The 14,719-nt window shown below is 51.0% G+C and overlaps 3 protein-coding genes across 5 annotated transcripts in view; 2 read left to right on the forward strand and 1 right to left on the reverse strand.

Moving 5' to 3' along the window:
* Positions 1-4,380: 4,380 nt before the first annotated feature.
* Positions 4,381-6,710, forward strand: Nr2c2ap (nuclear receptor 2C2 associated protein). Its single transcript, XM_005370530.3, has 5 exons — positions 4,381-4,925; positions 5,120-5,210; positions 5,389-5,494; positions 5,564-5,631; positions 6,030-6,710. The coding sequence occupies exons 1-5, from the start codon at positions 4,888-4,890 to the stop codon at positions 6,147-6,149; spliced, it is 423 nt and encodes a 140-aa protein (XP_005370587.1). The 5' UTR covers positions 4,381-4,887; the 3' UTR covers positions 6,150-6,710.
* Positions 6,202-13,618, reverse strand: Rfxank (regulatory factor X associated ankyrin containing protein). 2 transcript variants are annotated; one of them, XM_005370529.3, is made up of 9 exons: positions 13,370-13,614; positions 12,339-12,530; positions 8,836-8,916; positions 8,312-8,377; positions 8,024-8,124; positions 7,787-7,912; positions 7,399-7,465; positions 7,081-7,161; positions 6,202-6,402 (listed from the first exon to the last, which is right to left on the reverse strand). In XM_005370529.3, the coding sequence occupies exons 2-9, from the start codon at positions 12,520-12,522 to the stop codon at positions 6,332-6,334; spliced, it is 777 nt and encodes a 258-aa protein (XP_005370586.1). In that variant the 5' UTR covers positions 12,523-12,530; positions 13,370-13,614; the 3' UTR covers positions 6,202-6,331. The 2 variants fall into 2 exon arrangements, with proteins under 2 accessions (XP_005370586.1, XP_026633577.1); XM_026777776.1 differs by lacking the exon at positions 6,202-6,402 and having other exon boundaries at positions 7,399-7,478; positions 13,370-13,618.
* Positions 13,619-14,114: 496 nt separating this feature from the next.
* The window catches only part of Borcs8 (BLOC-1 related complex subunit 8), a 9,410-nt gene continuing 8,805 nt past the window's right edge, over positions 14,115-14,719 (forward strand). For both annotated transcript variants that reach the window (XM_005370532.3, XM_005370531.3), the window contains exon 1: positions 14,115-14,205. In XM_005370532.3, the coding sequence (XP_005370589.1) occupies positions 14,169-14,205 (37 nt within the window). In that variant the 5' untranslated portion in view covers positions 14,115-14,168. The remainder of the gene's footprint in view (positions 14,206-14,719) is intronic.

Genomic DNA, 14,719 nt, shown 5'->3' on the forward strand with positions numbered 1-14,719 from the left:
CGAGACCAGCCTGGTCTACAAGAGCTAGTTCCAGGACAGGCTCCAAAGCCACAGAGAAACCCTGTCTCGAAAAATCAAAAAAAAAAAATGCTTTCTTTTTGATCCAGAGTCAACGATCTCCACCAGAACAGGTACAGGGGAGTAACTGCTGAGCGAGTGAGCTAGAGCCAGCATAAACAAATGTAATACATCTTTGCCTAGTAAAAACAATATCCACAACAGATTCCTGCAAGTTATTCTGTGACCTCCACATGTAGTATTTGAGTGCAAACCCCTGCCACGAAACCACAAATAAATATAGGCAATAAAAAGATATAGTAAATGCACAACTTTGAAATGCTAGATTAGATTATAGTCTGTGGACACAAATGGAAAGTAGGAATACATTCTTGACACAAAGTAACAGCTTTCTCAGTCCCTTTAGCTTATAACATTAGTAACAGCAATGGGATGGTTGCACCAGAAGATGCTACTGACTGATTAAAAAAAAAAAGAAGATGTACTGGTTTGGTGTGGTGACACACTCCTTTAATACCAGCACTTGGGAGGCAGAGACAAGTGAATCTGTGAGTTCGAGGCCAGCCTGGTCTACAGCATGAGTTCCAAGACAGCCAGGGCTACACAGAGAAACCCTGTTTCAGAAAACAAAACAAGCAAATTAACAAACAAACAAAAAAAGATGGACAGAATGAATGCTTGAGGGGAAAGGATCTGCTGTCTTCACCACTTCTAATGCTGCAACTCTGAAGCAGCCATCTCCGCCCTCCTTCCCCTCAGTCCACTCATGTCAGAGGAGAGCACACGTCCTCTCCCCGGATTGCTACAGGAATGAAATAGGAAGTGTGTGTGCGTGTGTGCGTGTTACTGTTTTGTATTTTTGCAATCGTCAGCACAGGCTGACCTGCAGCTCATTCTGCAGCTGAGGATGACTTTGTTCCCCTGCTTCTCTTGCCTCCAGCACCTGAGTGCCGGAATGGGGCATACTTCACCACACCCAGCAGGGCTACCATCTTGTTGTTGCTCATTTTGGAGTTTGCTGGGGGAAACTGAGGCTCAGGATTTGGGATGCCCTGCCTGAAGTTACATGGATCTGGTCTGTAGCCCCAGAGCCAAGCTGACCCTTCGGCTCCTCACCAACTCCATCCCTGGGTTGGTGCCAGGGCTGAAAAGAGAGGGGCTGGCCCGGGGCCCAGACCTGCTGTTGCCGGGGCTTTGAGTGAGGGAACCTAGCCTGGGAATCTGAGAGGCCCAAAGAGCTGTTTCTAGGCCCACTCTGGGGTCCAGAAAGTCCCCACCTCCAGCCTGGAAGGCCTTTTCTGTCTCAGGCACTCCGGGGCTGCCATCAGGGGATGAGGTGAAGGGCAGATAAGTGGCCCAAAAGCCACATGGGTGGCAGAAGCTCCTGGACAGTCAGGTCTTGGGGCAACATCCTGCTAACTGTCCAAGAATACAGCCAAGGTCCTATGTGCACAGTCACACACAATGCCACCAGCCACCTAGGAGTTTAAGGCTATTCTTGGCTGCATAATGAATTTGAGCCCAGCAACCCTGACTTACACACACACACACACACACACACACACACACACACACACACACACGAGGAAACCCAGGCATACTGGTGCATGTCTTTAATCCAAACACGTGGGAGGCAGAGGCAGGCAGATCTCTGAGAGTTCTAAGCCAGCCTGGTCTACAGAGTGAGTTACAGGACAGGCAGAGTTACATAGTGAGACCCTGTCTTGAAACAAACAAACAAACAAACAGGAAAAAAATGGACAGATCCAGTCCCTATGGCACCCGCACTGCTCAGAGCCTGGAGAGCGGTGGGAAGGAGGCAGTGCTCAGGCTCCCTGACTTAGATGGATGAATGGACCATGTTGGCTGCCTCGCTGGGAACTCAGAACTACTAATTCCCTGGTTAAACAGGAGGCTCTTTCATGCCCAGGCGCCAGTGGGGTGAGGAGGCAGGAAGAGTGTAGGGAGCTGGCCAAGTCCCAGGGGCCCAGGCAGCTTCATGTCAGGGCCAGGAGTGATCAAGGAAGGCTGGTGGCTGGGGTTGTATGTAGTCCCTTCAGGCACTGGGGACACGTTTTTGTATTCAGTGCCATAGAAGTGACACCAGGCACTATGGAGGGTAATGATGAGTCTATGCCTGAAGACAGACCTTGTCTGTGAGCTCCAGCATCTCATGTTATTGTTGCTAGGCGTCAACCCAAACAGCCTGCTTTTCACAGACAGGAAGCTGAGCTCAAAGGTCAAATGTTTGTCTGAGATCACATAGCCAAGCTTTTAACTACACATGCTTCCTCCATAGCCCTTGGAGGGCTAAACTGAGTCTGAATAGCCAGGACCCATAACTGAAGTCCTGGCAAGGAAGTCTGGCAGTTACAAGCTAGCATGGCAGCCCTCCTGATGGTGACCCAGTTCCTCTGCCAGCCTTGCTTCCTGGGGTGGACTTGGGGAGACACTAGTGGATGCCCAGGAATCCTTCTGGCCCTAGTAGAAAGAGGAAAGATTAGAGACCATTCAACCCCAAGGACGGCTCTGACTTGGGAGCATTCATTCAGGGAGGTGGGGGTTCCACTCTCTGCCTGGAACTGCTCTACCCAGTGGGAGGTGACTCCACAGGTCTGTCACCTGATTCTATGCTTTTACTTTTCTAATCCTGGCCTGAAACTCTTTCCCACCCCATGGTCCCTACCAGAAAGCCCTTCTGTCAGGAAGGGTCCCTGCTTCCTCAGACTGTTTGTCCCTGTGGTTCATCCCTCAACCCATGAGGTTTGGGGTGTCTGTGTTTGGTTTGGTTTGGTTCCCATTGGGACAAACTCCTGTTCATCCTAAAAAACCCACCTCATGCCGGGCAGTGGTGGTGCACGCCTTTAATTGGAGCACTTGGGAGGCAGAGGCAGGCGGATCTCCGTGAGTTCTAGGCCTGCCTGGTCTACAGAGCTAGTTCCAGGACAGGCTTCAAAGCTACAGAGAAACCCTGTCTCAAAAAACAAAAACAAAACAAAACAAAAACAACAAACAAACAAAAAACCAAAACCCCACCTCATGCTGGATCTTTGAACAAGCCTTCCATAAGGTGTTAGGACAGCATTTGCTAAGAAACTTAATTCCTTTGGCAAAGGGGCTAGCAAAGGGGCTCAGCTCCTTGCACTTCCTGGCCCTTCTGCCACTGAACTATCTTCTTAGTTGAGGGGATGGCCAAGCCCAGCTACTCAAGCTCAGTCCCCAGGGCCCACATGGGTAAGGAGAAAGCAATTCCTAACACGTGGTGCTCTGTAAGAAAAAGTATAGGGGCTAGAGAGTGGTTGAGAGCACGTACTGCTCCTGCTGAGGACCCACGTTCAGTTCCCAGAAGATCCGATCCTCTTCTGGATCTATGGTATACAAACATTCAAGAAAAAACTTAATATATATTAAGTAAAATTTCTTTTTGTTTCTTTGTTTTGTTTTTGGAGACAGTTTCTCTGTGTAGCCCTGGCTGTCCTGGAATTCACTCTGTAGACCAGGCTGATCTCAAACTCTTAAGATCCACCTGCCTCTGCCTTCCAAATTCTGGGAAGAAAGGAGTACACTATCACCACCCAGTAATAGCAATAAAATGTTTTTAATTAAGAAATAAGTTTAAGGCCGGGCGATGGTGGCGCACGCCTTTAATCCCAGCACTCGGGAGGCAGAGGCAGGCGGATCTCTGTGAGTTCAAGACCAGCCTGGTCTACAAGAGCTAGTTCCAGGACAGGCTCCAAAGCCACAGAGAAACCCTGTCTCGAAAAACCAAAAAAAAAAAAAAAAAAAAAAAAAAAAAAAAAAAAAAAAGAAAGAAAGAAAGAAAGAAAGAAAGAAGTTTAAGCCGGGCAGTGGTGGCACACACATTTTATCCCAGCACTCGGGAGGCAGAGGCAGGTGGATCTGTGTGAGTTCGAGGCCAACCTGGTCTACAAGAGCTAGTTCCAGGACACAGGTTCCAAAGCTACAGAGAAACCCAGTCTTGAAAAACAAAACAACTAAATTTAAATCCCAGAGAGGGGGTGTGATGGTACACACCTTTACTCCCAGGGCTCAAGAGGCAGAGGCAGAAAGATTTCTGGGAGGGAGTTTTAGGAGACCATTATCTGAATAGCAAGTTCCAAGCAGGCAACTTTACACAAAAAGACCCTGTCTCAAAAAGCATATTTAAGGGCTTAAAAGTTGATTCAGTTGGGTTCGAGTCTCAGTACTCACATGGAGTCTCACTCAACCACCAGGCATATATGTGGTACAGGGACATACATGCAGACAGAACACTCATACACACAAAATAAATTAAGGATATACATTTTATATATATTGTCTTTCTCTCTCACACACACAGACGTGTGTGTGTTAAAAAATTTTTTTGAGACAGATCTTGCTAAAATTTCTGTGTTGGCGTAAAACATGCAATCCTGCCAAGCAGCCTCCGGAGGGACTGCACGTGCCCACTATGCCCTGTGAGGGAAGCTGAATTATTGTCTCTACGGCGAGGGAGGCCCTCCGCAGAAGACGCAACAGGAAGGCTGTGAGAACGTTTGTTAACGCGAAGGACACGGTATCCATTTCCCTCCAGCTCCAAGGGATCAGAAACTTCAGGGTACGGCTTCTTTAAGAGGCAAACCAAAAGCACTACAAATCCCGGCCAGCCCCGAGGATGAGGCGGAGTCTGTACTGCACTGCGCACGCGCCGTTCGCACGCGGTTCCGGGTCTTGGTGTTCGGTTCGCAGAACCGCAGACCGTCTTGAGCGAGGCTGTAAAATTTAGGAAGCTGCTTCTGTCTCTCTCCGGTTCCCGGATCGCCCGCCGTGTCACGTAGAGGTGATCGGGGAGGGCCGCGGCTGGGTTCAAACTCGCGCTGAGCCGCGATGACCCAGTCTTTGGTTTGCCCCGAGACCGTGAGCCGGTGAGACTCGGGACTGTGGATCTCGGGAGCGGGCGGATGAACTGGGGGCTGAGTCGTGGTGGCGAGGCCAGGCGGAGATCGCTGGGGTCCCGACCTGGTGTCGGTTAGGGGCAGGCTGGGGGTGGAGCCAGGCGGCCGGGGCCCTGGCTGGCCTGGAGGGTGGCTCCGGTGAAAGCCTTGCTTCTGCCCTGCAGGGTGAGTTCTGTGCTTAATCGCAACAGCCGGCAATTTGGGAAGAAATATCTTTTTGACGAGGATGAGGAAACATGCTGGAATTCCGACCAGGTGAGGCGCTTCCACGTCCCTCCATCACAAGTGTGAAGCAGATTCAGCGAGCAGGGTGCCTTGAGAATTTTGGGGGATACCTAGGAAGGACTGCGTGCGCACACCCTCCTGGCCCGGCTGTAGCCGTGGAACTTGCCCTGCAGTTACCAAGCCCCTTAGTTGACCCATCTGCTTCCAGGGCCCCTCCCAGTGGGTGACACTCGAGTTTCCCCATCGTGTTCACATCACACAGCTGCAGGTGCAGTTCCAGGGCGGCTTCTCCAGTCGCCACAGCTGCCTGGAAGGTACTGGAAGGTCGCAAGAGGTGGGGGTCAAGGGATTCCCTGGATTCTCAGCCTCTTTCTGCACTGCAGGTTCACAAGGTGGGGACACCCTCAGTAAGATTGTGGACTTCTACCCTGAGGACACCAACGCCCTTCAAATATCCTGCTTGGTCTGGGGTGTGAGGGACCTGGGCTTCTGAAGGCCTTGGTGTAGCATGTATGTCTGGTGTGGTGGTGCAAGCACTGGGCCAGCCTGGCACATAACCACACTGTGCCTCCTACACGTGAGCAGGAGCCATCGCAAGGAGCTTTAGTGCTGTGCAGGTAGAAGCAGGAGGGTCAAGAGCAGTCATCCTCAGCTACAGTGAGTTCGAGGCCAGTCTAGTCTACAGAGCTAGTTCCAGGACAGCTAGGGCTGTTAACAGAGAAACCCTATGTGGTGGGGCAGGGGGTGGTGCTGTTGAGAAGCACCTGGCCCATGAGGTGGTGTCTGAACTGGGAAAGTGAGGTCTATTGGGTCAGAAACAGTCACCATTTCCTTGACCACAGAGGCCACACCTTCTCCATTCCTACTGTGGAGGTGGACCGGCTGAAGCTGACCTTTGAGGACACCACGGACTTTTTTGGTCGTGTGGTCATTTACCACCTGAGGGTGCTGGGTGAGAAGGCAGTGTGAGAGCATTGGCCCACCTCCAGGAAGACCCCTGGGAGGCACCCAGAAGCCCTTCAACTTCTGCACAGATTTATTGGTTCCTGTTGGGGAGGATCCCTTCCCACCACTGTCCAGGAGCTGCCTCAAGCCAGTTGTGGGGCAGCCTGGCTTATTCCCTGAGTGCCTGGGTCCCCAGCAGGCCATCTTCACTCTGGGTCTGCAGGCCCCAGAGTTCTCTGGAACAGTTGGAGGATGTGGTTCTCCATCACCTGTTGCACTGTGGGAGGAGGTGGGAGGCAGTGTGAGCAGGAGGGGGAGGTGTGAGCGGGAGAGGCTGCTGGAGGCCTTGAGCAGAGTGTAGCCACCAGGAGGTGACTCAGCCCAGCCTTGAGCCTGGGACCCTCAACGGTCCAGCAGGGTGGGGTGGAGCTACCTTGGGGCTGTTTTAAGAAGAGGCCCCTCCTCCACTTGGTGCTTCCCACCCACGCTATCCACTAAGTCAGAGCAATACCAGACCCTCAGCCAATGTGACCACACCACTATAGCTTTCCCAGCCTCCAGAACCATGAATCCAAATAAAACTTAAAAAACAAAAACAAACCCCTATCTCTTGTATTCTATTATAGCAACAGAAATAGAAGTTTGGGGTGGTCTCAGCAAAGTGCCCCTCCCCAGTACCGCTAGGCAGGGTGTGTCTATGGCAGGAGGAACTAAGATCCACACGTAGGCTGGGGCTCTCAGCATCTGAGTGTCTTGTGTACCACAGAGTGGCTTCCATCCTTATCATGAGCTGATGTCCCTAGCACAGCCCAAAAATGCCAAGAGCCAGGATGAAGAGGTACCTGGGCCTGCCTGGGTGCTAAGGGACATCACCTGGCATCCTCGGGGAGCGTCCTGTTTACCCCTCTGTGACCATCCCACACGGCCCCTCAGCCCACCCCAGTATTCAGCCCACCTTTGCGGAATCCCAAGGCCACTGCGAGGTCCATTGGGGTGTAGCCAGAGTCAGCCTCTGTGGTGAGGTCAGCGCCCCGGGCTGCAAAGCAGAACAGGCATTGGGCACAGGGCTTGGGGACTGCAGGACTGAGGTGCCCCCACAATGCTCTGCAGTATACTCTTTGTCCATGTGACCTTGGGCAGTGGCAAGACCGCAGTGCTCCCCTACCCAAAGAACAGGACTTGGAGTCTCTGGGGCATGGATCAAACACAGAAGCTGCACACCATTGTGCCTCCTCTTGTCTACCCTAGGACTCCTAAGGGGTCTCCTACTCACCCAGCAAGGCCTCTACACACTTGACATGGTTCCCACGCACCGCGTAGAGTAGTGGTGTCCCTCCATTCTGTGGGATAAGACTAGATGAAAACAAAGGCTAGGTCTCTGCCCTGCTCTCTGGCTGCCGATCCAACCCACTTCCTGTCTGTGTCTCTTAGATGCCCATTCTTCCGAACAGCCTCCCCGACTTTCTCAGTTGTTTTGGGGCTCTTGCAGCTGCTGGCCCAGCCTCCCGTTAAGGCTTTACTATCCTCTCTGCATCTGTCTCCCAGAGGCTGGGAACTCTATCAGGTGTGGTGACAGTTGTCTTGCGATCCCAGAACCCAGGGCAGGCCTGGCATCTCACAGGGGCTCATCCGTGAGCAGGAACGGAAGCCCGGGGGCTCACCCAATCGTAGATGTTGATGTCCACGTCTCGATCAAGCAACAACCTCACGATGTCCGTGTAGCCACCCATGCTGGCAAGCGACAGGGCACTCTCTCTCTCCTTGGCCAGGATGTGGGGATCAGCACCCTAGGAAAGCAGAAAGGTAGTGATGGAGTCCCTGAAATCTCAGGGTCCCCAAGGAGGGCAGCAGCTTCAGAAGCTGAAATCCCGGCCTGTCCTTGCACCCCCAGGACATACCCACTCTAGCAGGAAGCGAACCGTCTCAATTTCTCCAAAGGCTGCGGCCCAGATGAGGGGAGTGAAGCCACGTTCATCTGGTTTGTTGATCAGGTTGTCACCTGATATGGGAAGGAATATGGGATGGGGACGGTAAGATTGCCTGCTCTTCTGAGTAGAGTGGGCAGGGTTTGGAGGGTCACGTGAAGGGGAACATATACAGAACATACACAAACACACAAATTGCTCTCACACAGAAGTTCCCCTACCAGACAGGTGTGTGCACGCCAGCACACACAGGACACGCACCCTTCCGGAGATGGTCCTTCAGTTGGCTCAGCTCCCCCTGTGCTGCAAGCTGGTGGATGGACAGTGCTGGGGCCAGAGACAGGCACAGTGCTCACCCATTCTACCCCCTCCCCAGGCCTCTTTACCCTGTTCAAAATTGATCCCGTTTTTTGTTTGTTTGTTTGTTTTGAGAGAGGGTCTCATGTAGCCCAGGCTGGCCCGCAGCTTGCTGTGTAGCCGAGAATGACTGGAAACTGCCACCGCTACTGGGTGATGGGTATGTGCCACTATTCTCAGTTTACGAGGCACTTGAGATGAACTCAGTTTTGTACATGCTGCGGAGCTGTCTATCAACTGAGCCATATTTCTCAATCCCTTATGGCTTGTCTTTGTCTACGTTGGCCTCTAACTCAGTAAGTAGCCAGGGAAGACCTTGAACTTCTGACCGCCTGCCTCCACCTCCAAAATGCTGGGCCATGGGGTGCCATGCCAAGCTTGTAAGGAATCCTTTAGCCCCACCCCACCCCTCCTTGAGTTCTACTCACAATCCAGGGTGGCTGGCAGAGCTGAGACTTCATTCCCACGCTGCCGGTTTGTAAGGGTTGTTGAGTGCTTCAAGAAGCTGCCTGCAGGGAGAGGAGGTGTTTGTCTCAGGGTGTCCAGACATATGCTGCAGGCTCTAATCTGAAAAGAGGCCAACCCTGTGGTTTCCATTTGGTGTTCACATCCACACAGATGCCAATGGTAAATACGATCACTTTTTAAAGGAGCAGGGCCTAAGTGGTACAGGCCGCATTCCCAGCTATTCAGGAGGCTGGGGCATGATCACAAATCCCAGGTCAGCTCGGGCAACACAGTGAATTTCAGGTCAGTTGGGACTACAGAATGAAACCCTATGTTAAAGAAATGGAGGCTGGGCAGTAGCGGCATACGCCTTTTTATCCCAGCACTCCGAGGCAGATGCAGGTAGATCTCTGTGAGTTTGAGGCCAGTGTGGGCCTCTACAGAGTGAGTTCCAGGATAGCCAAGGCTACACATAGAAACGCTGTCTCAAAAAAACAAAACAAACAAACAAAAAAGAAAGAAAGAAAAACAGAGGGGGAGAAGAAGGGAGAGATAAAGACCATAAAAAAAGATTTGAGGGGTACACAACCATAACCCCAATCCTGAGGAGGTAGAGGGAGGAGAGAAAGCACACATTTGAGGCCAGCCTGGGCTACACAGTAAGATCCTGTCACAAAAAGAAAGAAGGAAAGAGAAAAAGCAGGCAAAAGGTGGTAGGAAGACAGGACAGGCAGCGAGTCTGTTCTGACAAATGGTTAGAGCAGGTGGTTCTCAGGCAACTTCCACTTGAATCCCAGCAAGCACTGGGAAGGACACAGGTCCTGGTGTGACATCAAATTAGATGTGTTTAAGGACTACTAGGAAGCCTGGGCTCAGGACATCCAATAAGGAAATAGAGGAAGAGGGAGAGAGGGACCAACTCGGGGGTGGGGGATGGGGGGTTAAGGGTTTAAGGGGAGAGATAACCAGTCAACCTCAGGTGTACTCCTCAGAAGCTGTCCACCTTGCCTGTGAGCCAGGCTTGGGGCCACCAATTAGGTTACGCTTGCTGTCCATCGGGTCCTAGGACCTTCCTGTCTCCACCTCCTCAGTGATGGAACTGCAAGCATGTTTCACTACACCGGCTTTCTCTCCGGCTGCTTGGAATTGAACTCAGGTCCCTGTGTTCGTAGGATTGTATTACCTGACCCATTCATCTCTGTGGGTGCCTTCCTGGCTTTTGAAACAAGGTCTTGTGTAGCCTAGGTTCTCTGTAGCTGAGGATAACCCTGAATTTCAAATTTTTCTGTTTCTACCTCCAGAGTACTCAGACAGCCAAGGTCAAAAGAAAACTCAGTGTTCAAAGCAATACAATTCCCAACAGCACAAGAAACTGGTGGGGCAGGGAAGTGGCTCAGCAGCTGACAGCACCAGTCCTCGCAAAGGACTGGAGTTCAGGTCCCAGCTCACAGCCACCTGTGACTCCAGTTCCAGTAATGTCTTCTGGTTTCTGTCAGCGCCAGTGCGCATATGCACACACATACAATTTAAAAAGAAAAAAGAAAACACCCAAAAGTTTGCCCATAGATTAACAAATCAATAAAATGTGGTTCACCCACCTACTGGGATTGTATGCTACCATAAACAGCAATGAAGACCTGACCCATACCGCAACTTGGATCAATCATGAGTTCAAGATGTTGGCCCATCTCAGGGGCATTTATCAAGCAGAACCATGTGAAAAGGCAGTTACCAGAGATGAGACAAATCAGAGCTGCCCTGGCCTGGGGAGCAGGAGGGCGTGCTCCTCTATTGCAGTGACGGCAGTACTGGAACAGACAGAAGTGATGGTGGCACAGGCTGCAGAAGGAGCCAAACATAACTGCAATCGTGTCCAAATAGTAAATGTTGTATGTATTTTACCACACTAAAGAAATGTACAAGCCGGGCAGTGGTGGCGCATGCCTTTACTGCCAGCACTTGGGACACAGAGACAGGTGGATCTCTGTGAGTTCGAGACCAGCCTGGTCTACAAGAGCTAATTCCAGGACAGGCTCCGAAGCTATAGAGAAACCCTGTCTCAAAAAAAAAAAAGAGGGGCTGGAGAGATGGCTCAGTGGTTAAGAGCACTGACTGTTCTTCCAAAGGACCTGGGTTCAATTCCCAGCACCCACATGGCAGCTCACAACTGTCTGAAGATCCAGTTGCAGGGGATCTGACACCTTCACACCAATGCACATAAAATAAAGTTAAATAAACCATAAAAATATTAAAAAAAAAGAAAGAAAAAAGAAATGTACAAAATGGCAGGCACTTGATCCCAGTACTCAGGAGGCAGAGGCAGGTGGATCTCTGTTTGAGGCCAGCCTAGTCTATATAACAAGTTTCAGGACAGCCAGAAGTCTAAATAGAGAGACCCTGTCTCTTTCTCATATACATATGTGTGTGTATATGTGTGTATATATATATTTACATATACACCTATACACTATATTATATAATTATGTATACTATATACTATATTATATATTCACATATACACACAAAATACACACAAAAAAATTTGAAACATTTACTATGTAACCATGGCTGGCCTACAACCTACAATTCACTATGTAGACCAGGCTGGCCTCCAATTCACAGAGATTTGCCTGCTTCTGCCTTTACGGTGCTGGGATCAAAGGCGTGCGCCATGGCAGTTTGGAAGCTTTGGAGGGCAAAGACAGGCAGAGCCCCAGAGCCCACTGACAGGCAGGTCTAGCTCAGTCAGTGAGCTTCAGGTTCAGGCGAAGACCTGTCTTGAACATAATGTGGAGGCCAGAAAGATGGCTCAGCTGATAAAGGTGCCTGTTGTTGGCTTGACCTGAGTTCCATCCCTAGGACCCACAAGGTAAGAAGAGAGAATTATCCTGAAAGGATCTTGTGTCCTCTACATGTGTGCCATGGCATGTTCACACACATGCACATACAAACATGAAATAAATAAATGTAAAATTGCCGCAGAGATGGCTCTCTGGGGCAGGTTTGATCTGAACCATCTGCACTGGGGCGGGGGTGGGGGGTGGGGGGTGTCTACAACTCAGGGTCCAGAGACTCAGACGCCCTCTTCTGGCCCCCTCAGGTACTGCCTGTGCATGGTACATATGCACGTAGGCAAAATACTCATACACACAGAACAACACATTGAAAAATCCATTAAAGCTTTTTGTTTATGTGTATGTTTTGACTGCATAAATGCATGTGTACCACATGTGTGTCTGATGTTCTCCAAGGCCAGAGGAAGTCTGTGGAGTCGCCATGGCTGTATAACCATCTGTGGATGCTGGGAACTGAACCAGAGGAAGTCTGTGGAATCGCCATGGCTGTATAACCATCTGTGGATGCTGGGAACTGAACCGGAGCCTCTGAGAGATCAAGTGCTCTAAAGAACTCAGCTAGCTCTCTACCCACCCCACCACTTTCCGAAGACAAGGTCTCCCTCACCAAAACCCAGAGTGGTTCTCACCCTGTGATGAGGATGCACTGGTTGATTCGGGATTCACAGCCTCTGGGGTGCAAGGGAACAGACTGAGGACCACAGTGTCTGAGCTGTCTGGGGATTCGTCTCTGGGGTCCTCAGGATCCTCAAGTTCAGGAGCTGGGGACTGCTGGTTTGGGATGAGGTCATCTGAAAGCTGAGTGGGCTCCATGGTAGAAACTGGAGGAAGAGAGGACAATAGTTATCAAAAATTCTTGGACCCTCAAGGTGGCTCAGCTTGACACCAAGCCAGACGCCCTAAGTTTGATTCCAGGAACCCACGTTCTCTGGCCTCCATGTCGGCTCCATGGCAAACCCCTCACCCCCAAATACAGGAATAAATCAGTTCTTCTTAGGGGCTAGGGCTTGGTTAGGCTGGACGTGGTAGCACACACCTTTAATCCCAGCACTCAGGAGGCAGAAGAAGAGGGATTTCTTTGAGCTCGAGGCTAGCCTGGTCTACATAGTAAATTCGACGACAGCCAGGGCTATGTTAGAGAGACCCGATCTCAAAAAAAATCTCTCTCTCTCTCTCTCTCTCTCTATATATATATATATAATATATATATATATATGTGTGTGTGTGTGTGTGTGTGTGTAGTGCGTGTATGTATATGTGCACACACACACACACACACACACACACTAGACATGGTCTGCATACTCAGCTTTGCATAGTGAGAATGGGAAACTTAAGGTTTTGGACAATTGCTATTGTCAAGAAATTAACACCAGAATCCCAGGCCCTTGCACCAGGCAATAAAATCTGAGTTCCGGTAGTAGTCTGGGTTCAAATCCCCTCACTTACAAGCCGTGAAAACCTGGGCTATGACTAAGCTGAGCTCAGTTCTCTCCTCAATAAGGTGAAGAAACGAGGTCCCAGAGAGGTCATGTCAGAAAGCAGCATAGTGAGATACTAACACTAAACTTCTCAGTGTCCCTCTGTGGTTACTTGGGTCGGGGTCTTCCAAAATGACTTAGGGATCAATAAAAAAATGCGACTCAGGAGGTTCACTCACCTCCCTCCAGCCTCCTCCGTCCCCCTAAGCTCCAAGCCTGGGTCTCCCAAAACTCGAGACTCCCTATTCACAAACTTTTCTGGTCCAGTGGATCTAGTAAGGCGCAAATTGGTGATCGGACTCTAGCTTCCTCTGCTGGGACACAGAGCAGCAACTTAATAAGCGACGACTATTTCCGACTGAAGCACTACCCCACTGCGCCTGCGTACTCCTGCTCAGCAAGAACCGAAGCTGCTTCTAGCTCTTTAAGATTCGAGGGCGGGGCACGGCTTCCGCAGAAGCCAAGAAGGACTGTGGCGCGTGCGCACGTTCTCCTTGAAAAGTGCTGAAGGCGCCTCAGACCCGCTGAGGATTTCACTGCGCATGTGCCGCTGTGCCGCTGCTCCTGTGTCTTCGCCCCCACGGTCTTCCCGTCGGAGCCACCTGCGGATGGGAGGGTGGAGCATTCTCTAGATGAGGCGGAGACATGGGCGGGACTCATCGAATTTAAAGGGACCGAGTATCTTAACCTTCCCTTGCCCTGGTCCCAAAGGATTATTGTGTCAGGGTGTCAGCAGGGAGTCCTTGACTAGGTATCCTAGAGCCTCAGGAAATCTCTGTACTGCACACACGCACGGCCCGAATCGCCTTCTTTCCCTCTCTCTCCTGTCTGAATGAAGCTGAGGCGAAGAGGGATCAGCAAGCCCGAAACCAGAACCGGAGGCTTGCCGTGACCAGTTTCAACCCGGAAAGTTTAGGTAGACCTCCCAGTCTCCCGACTTCCGCTTCCGTTTTGGGGCTCCGCCTGGCTGCCTTCACTATGGAAGAACCAGAGATGCTCCTGAAGGGAAAGAAAGGTGTTGCGGGGTCCCGGGCGGATTGGAGGGCTCCGGGAGTCGCCCAGTCTCAGCCTGGAGAAGGCAGTGCAGGGCTCGGCGGAAAAGGGAGGCCACTGTCTCCTGGCGGGAAGTGATGTGGCAGCCGTGTAGTAGAGACCGGGGGTAGAGGAAGGCTCTGTTGTTTGTTTCTAAGACAAGGTCTCAGTATGTAGCCCCTGACTGTCTTGGAATACTCGCTGTGTAGACCAGGCTGACCTCTACTACCTCTGCCTCCTGAGAGCTGAAATTAAAAGTGCGCACCCCAAGCTCTATTTATTTTTTTATCCTGTGAACACGTGAACGAGTGTGCGGGTTTGGTGACCCAATACTCTAATCTTTACTCAAGAGTCAAGAAGCGGGTTACTGCCGGGCAGTGGTGGTGCACGCCTTTAATCCCAACACTTGGGAGGCAGAGACAGGCGGATCTCTGTGAGTTCGAGACCAGCCTGGTCTACAAGAGCTAGTTCCAGGACAGGCTCCAAAACCACAGAGA

This window comes from Microtus ochrogaster, unplaced genomic scaffold (genome assembly GCF_000317375.1).
Source record: "Microtus ochrogaster isolate Prairie Vole_2 unplaced genomic scaffold, MicOch1.0 UNK81, whole genome shotgun sequence".
Classification (NCBI taxonomy): domain Eukaryota; kingdom Metazoa; phylum Chordata; class Mammalia; order Rodentia; family Cricetidae; genus Microtus; species Microtus ochrogaster.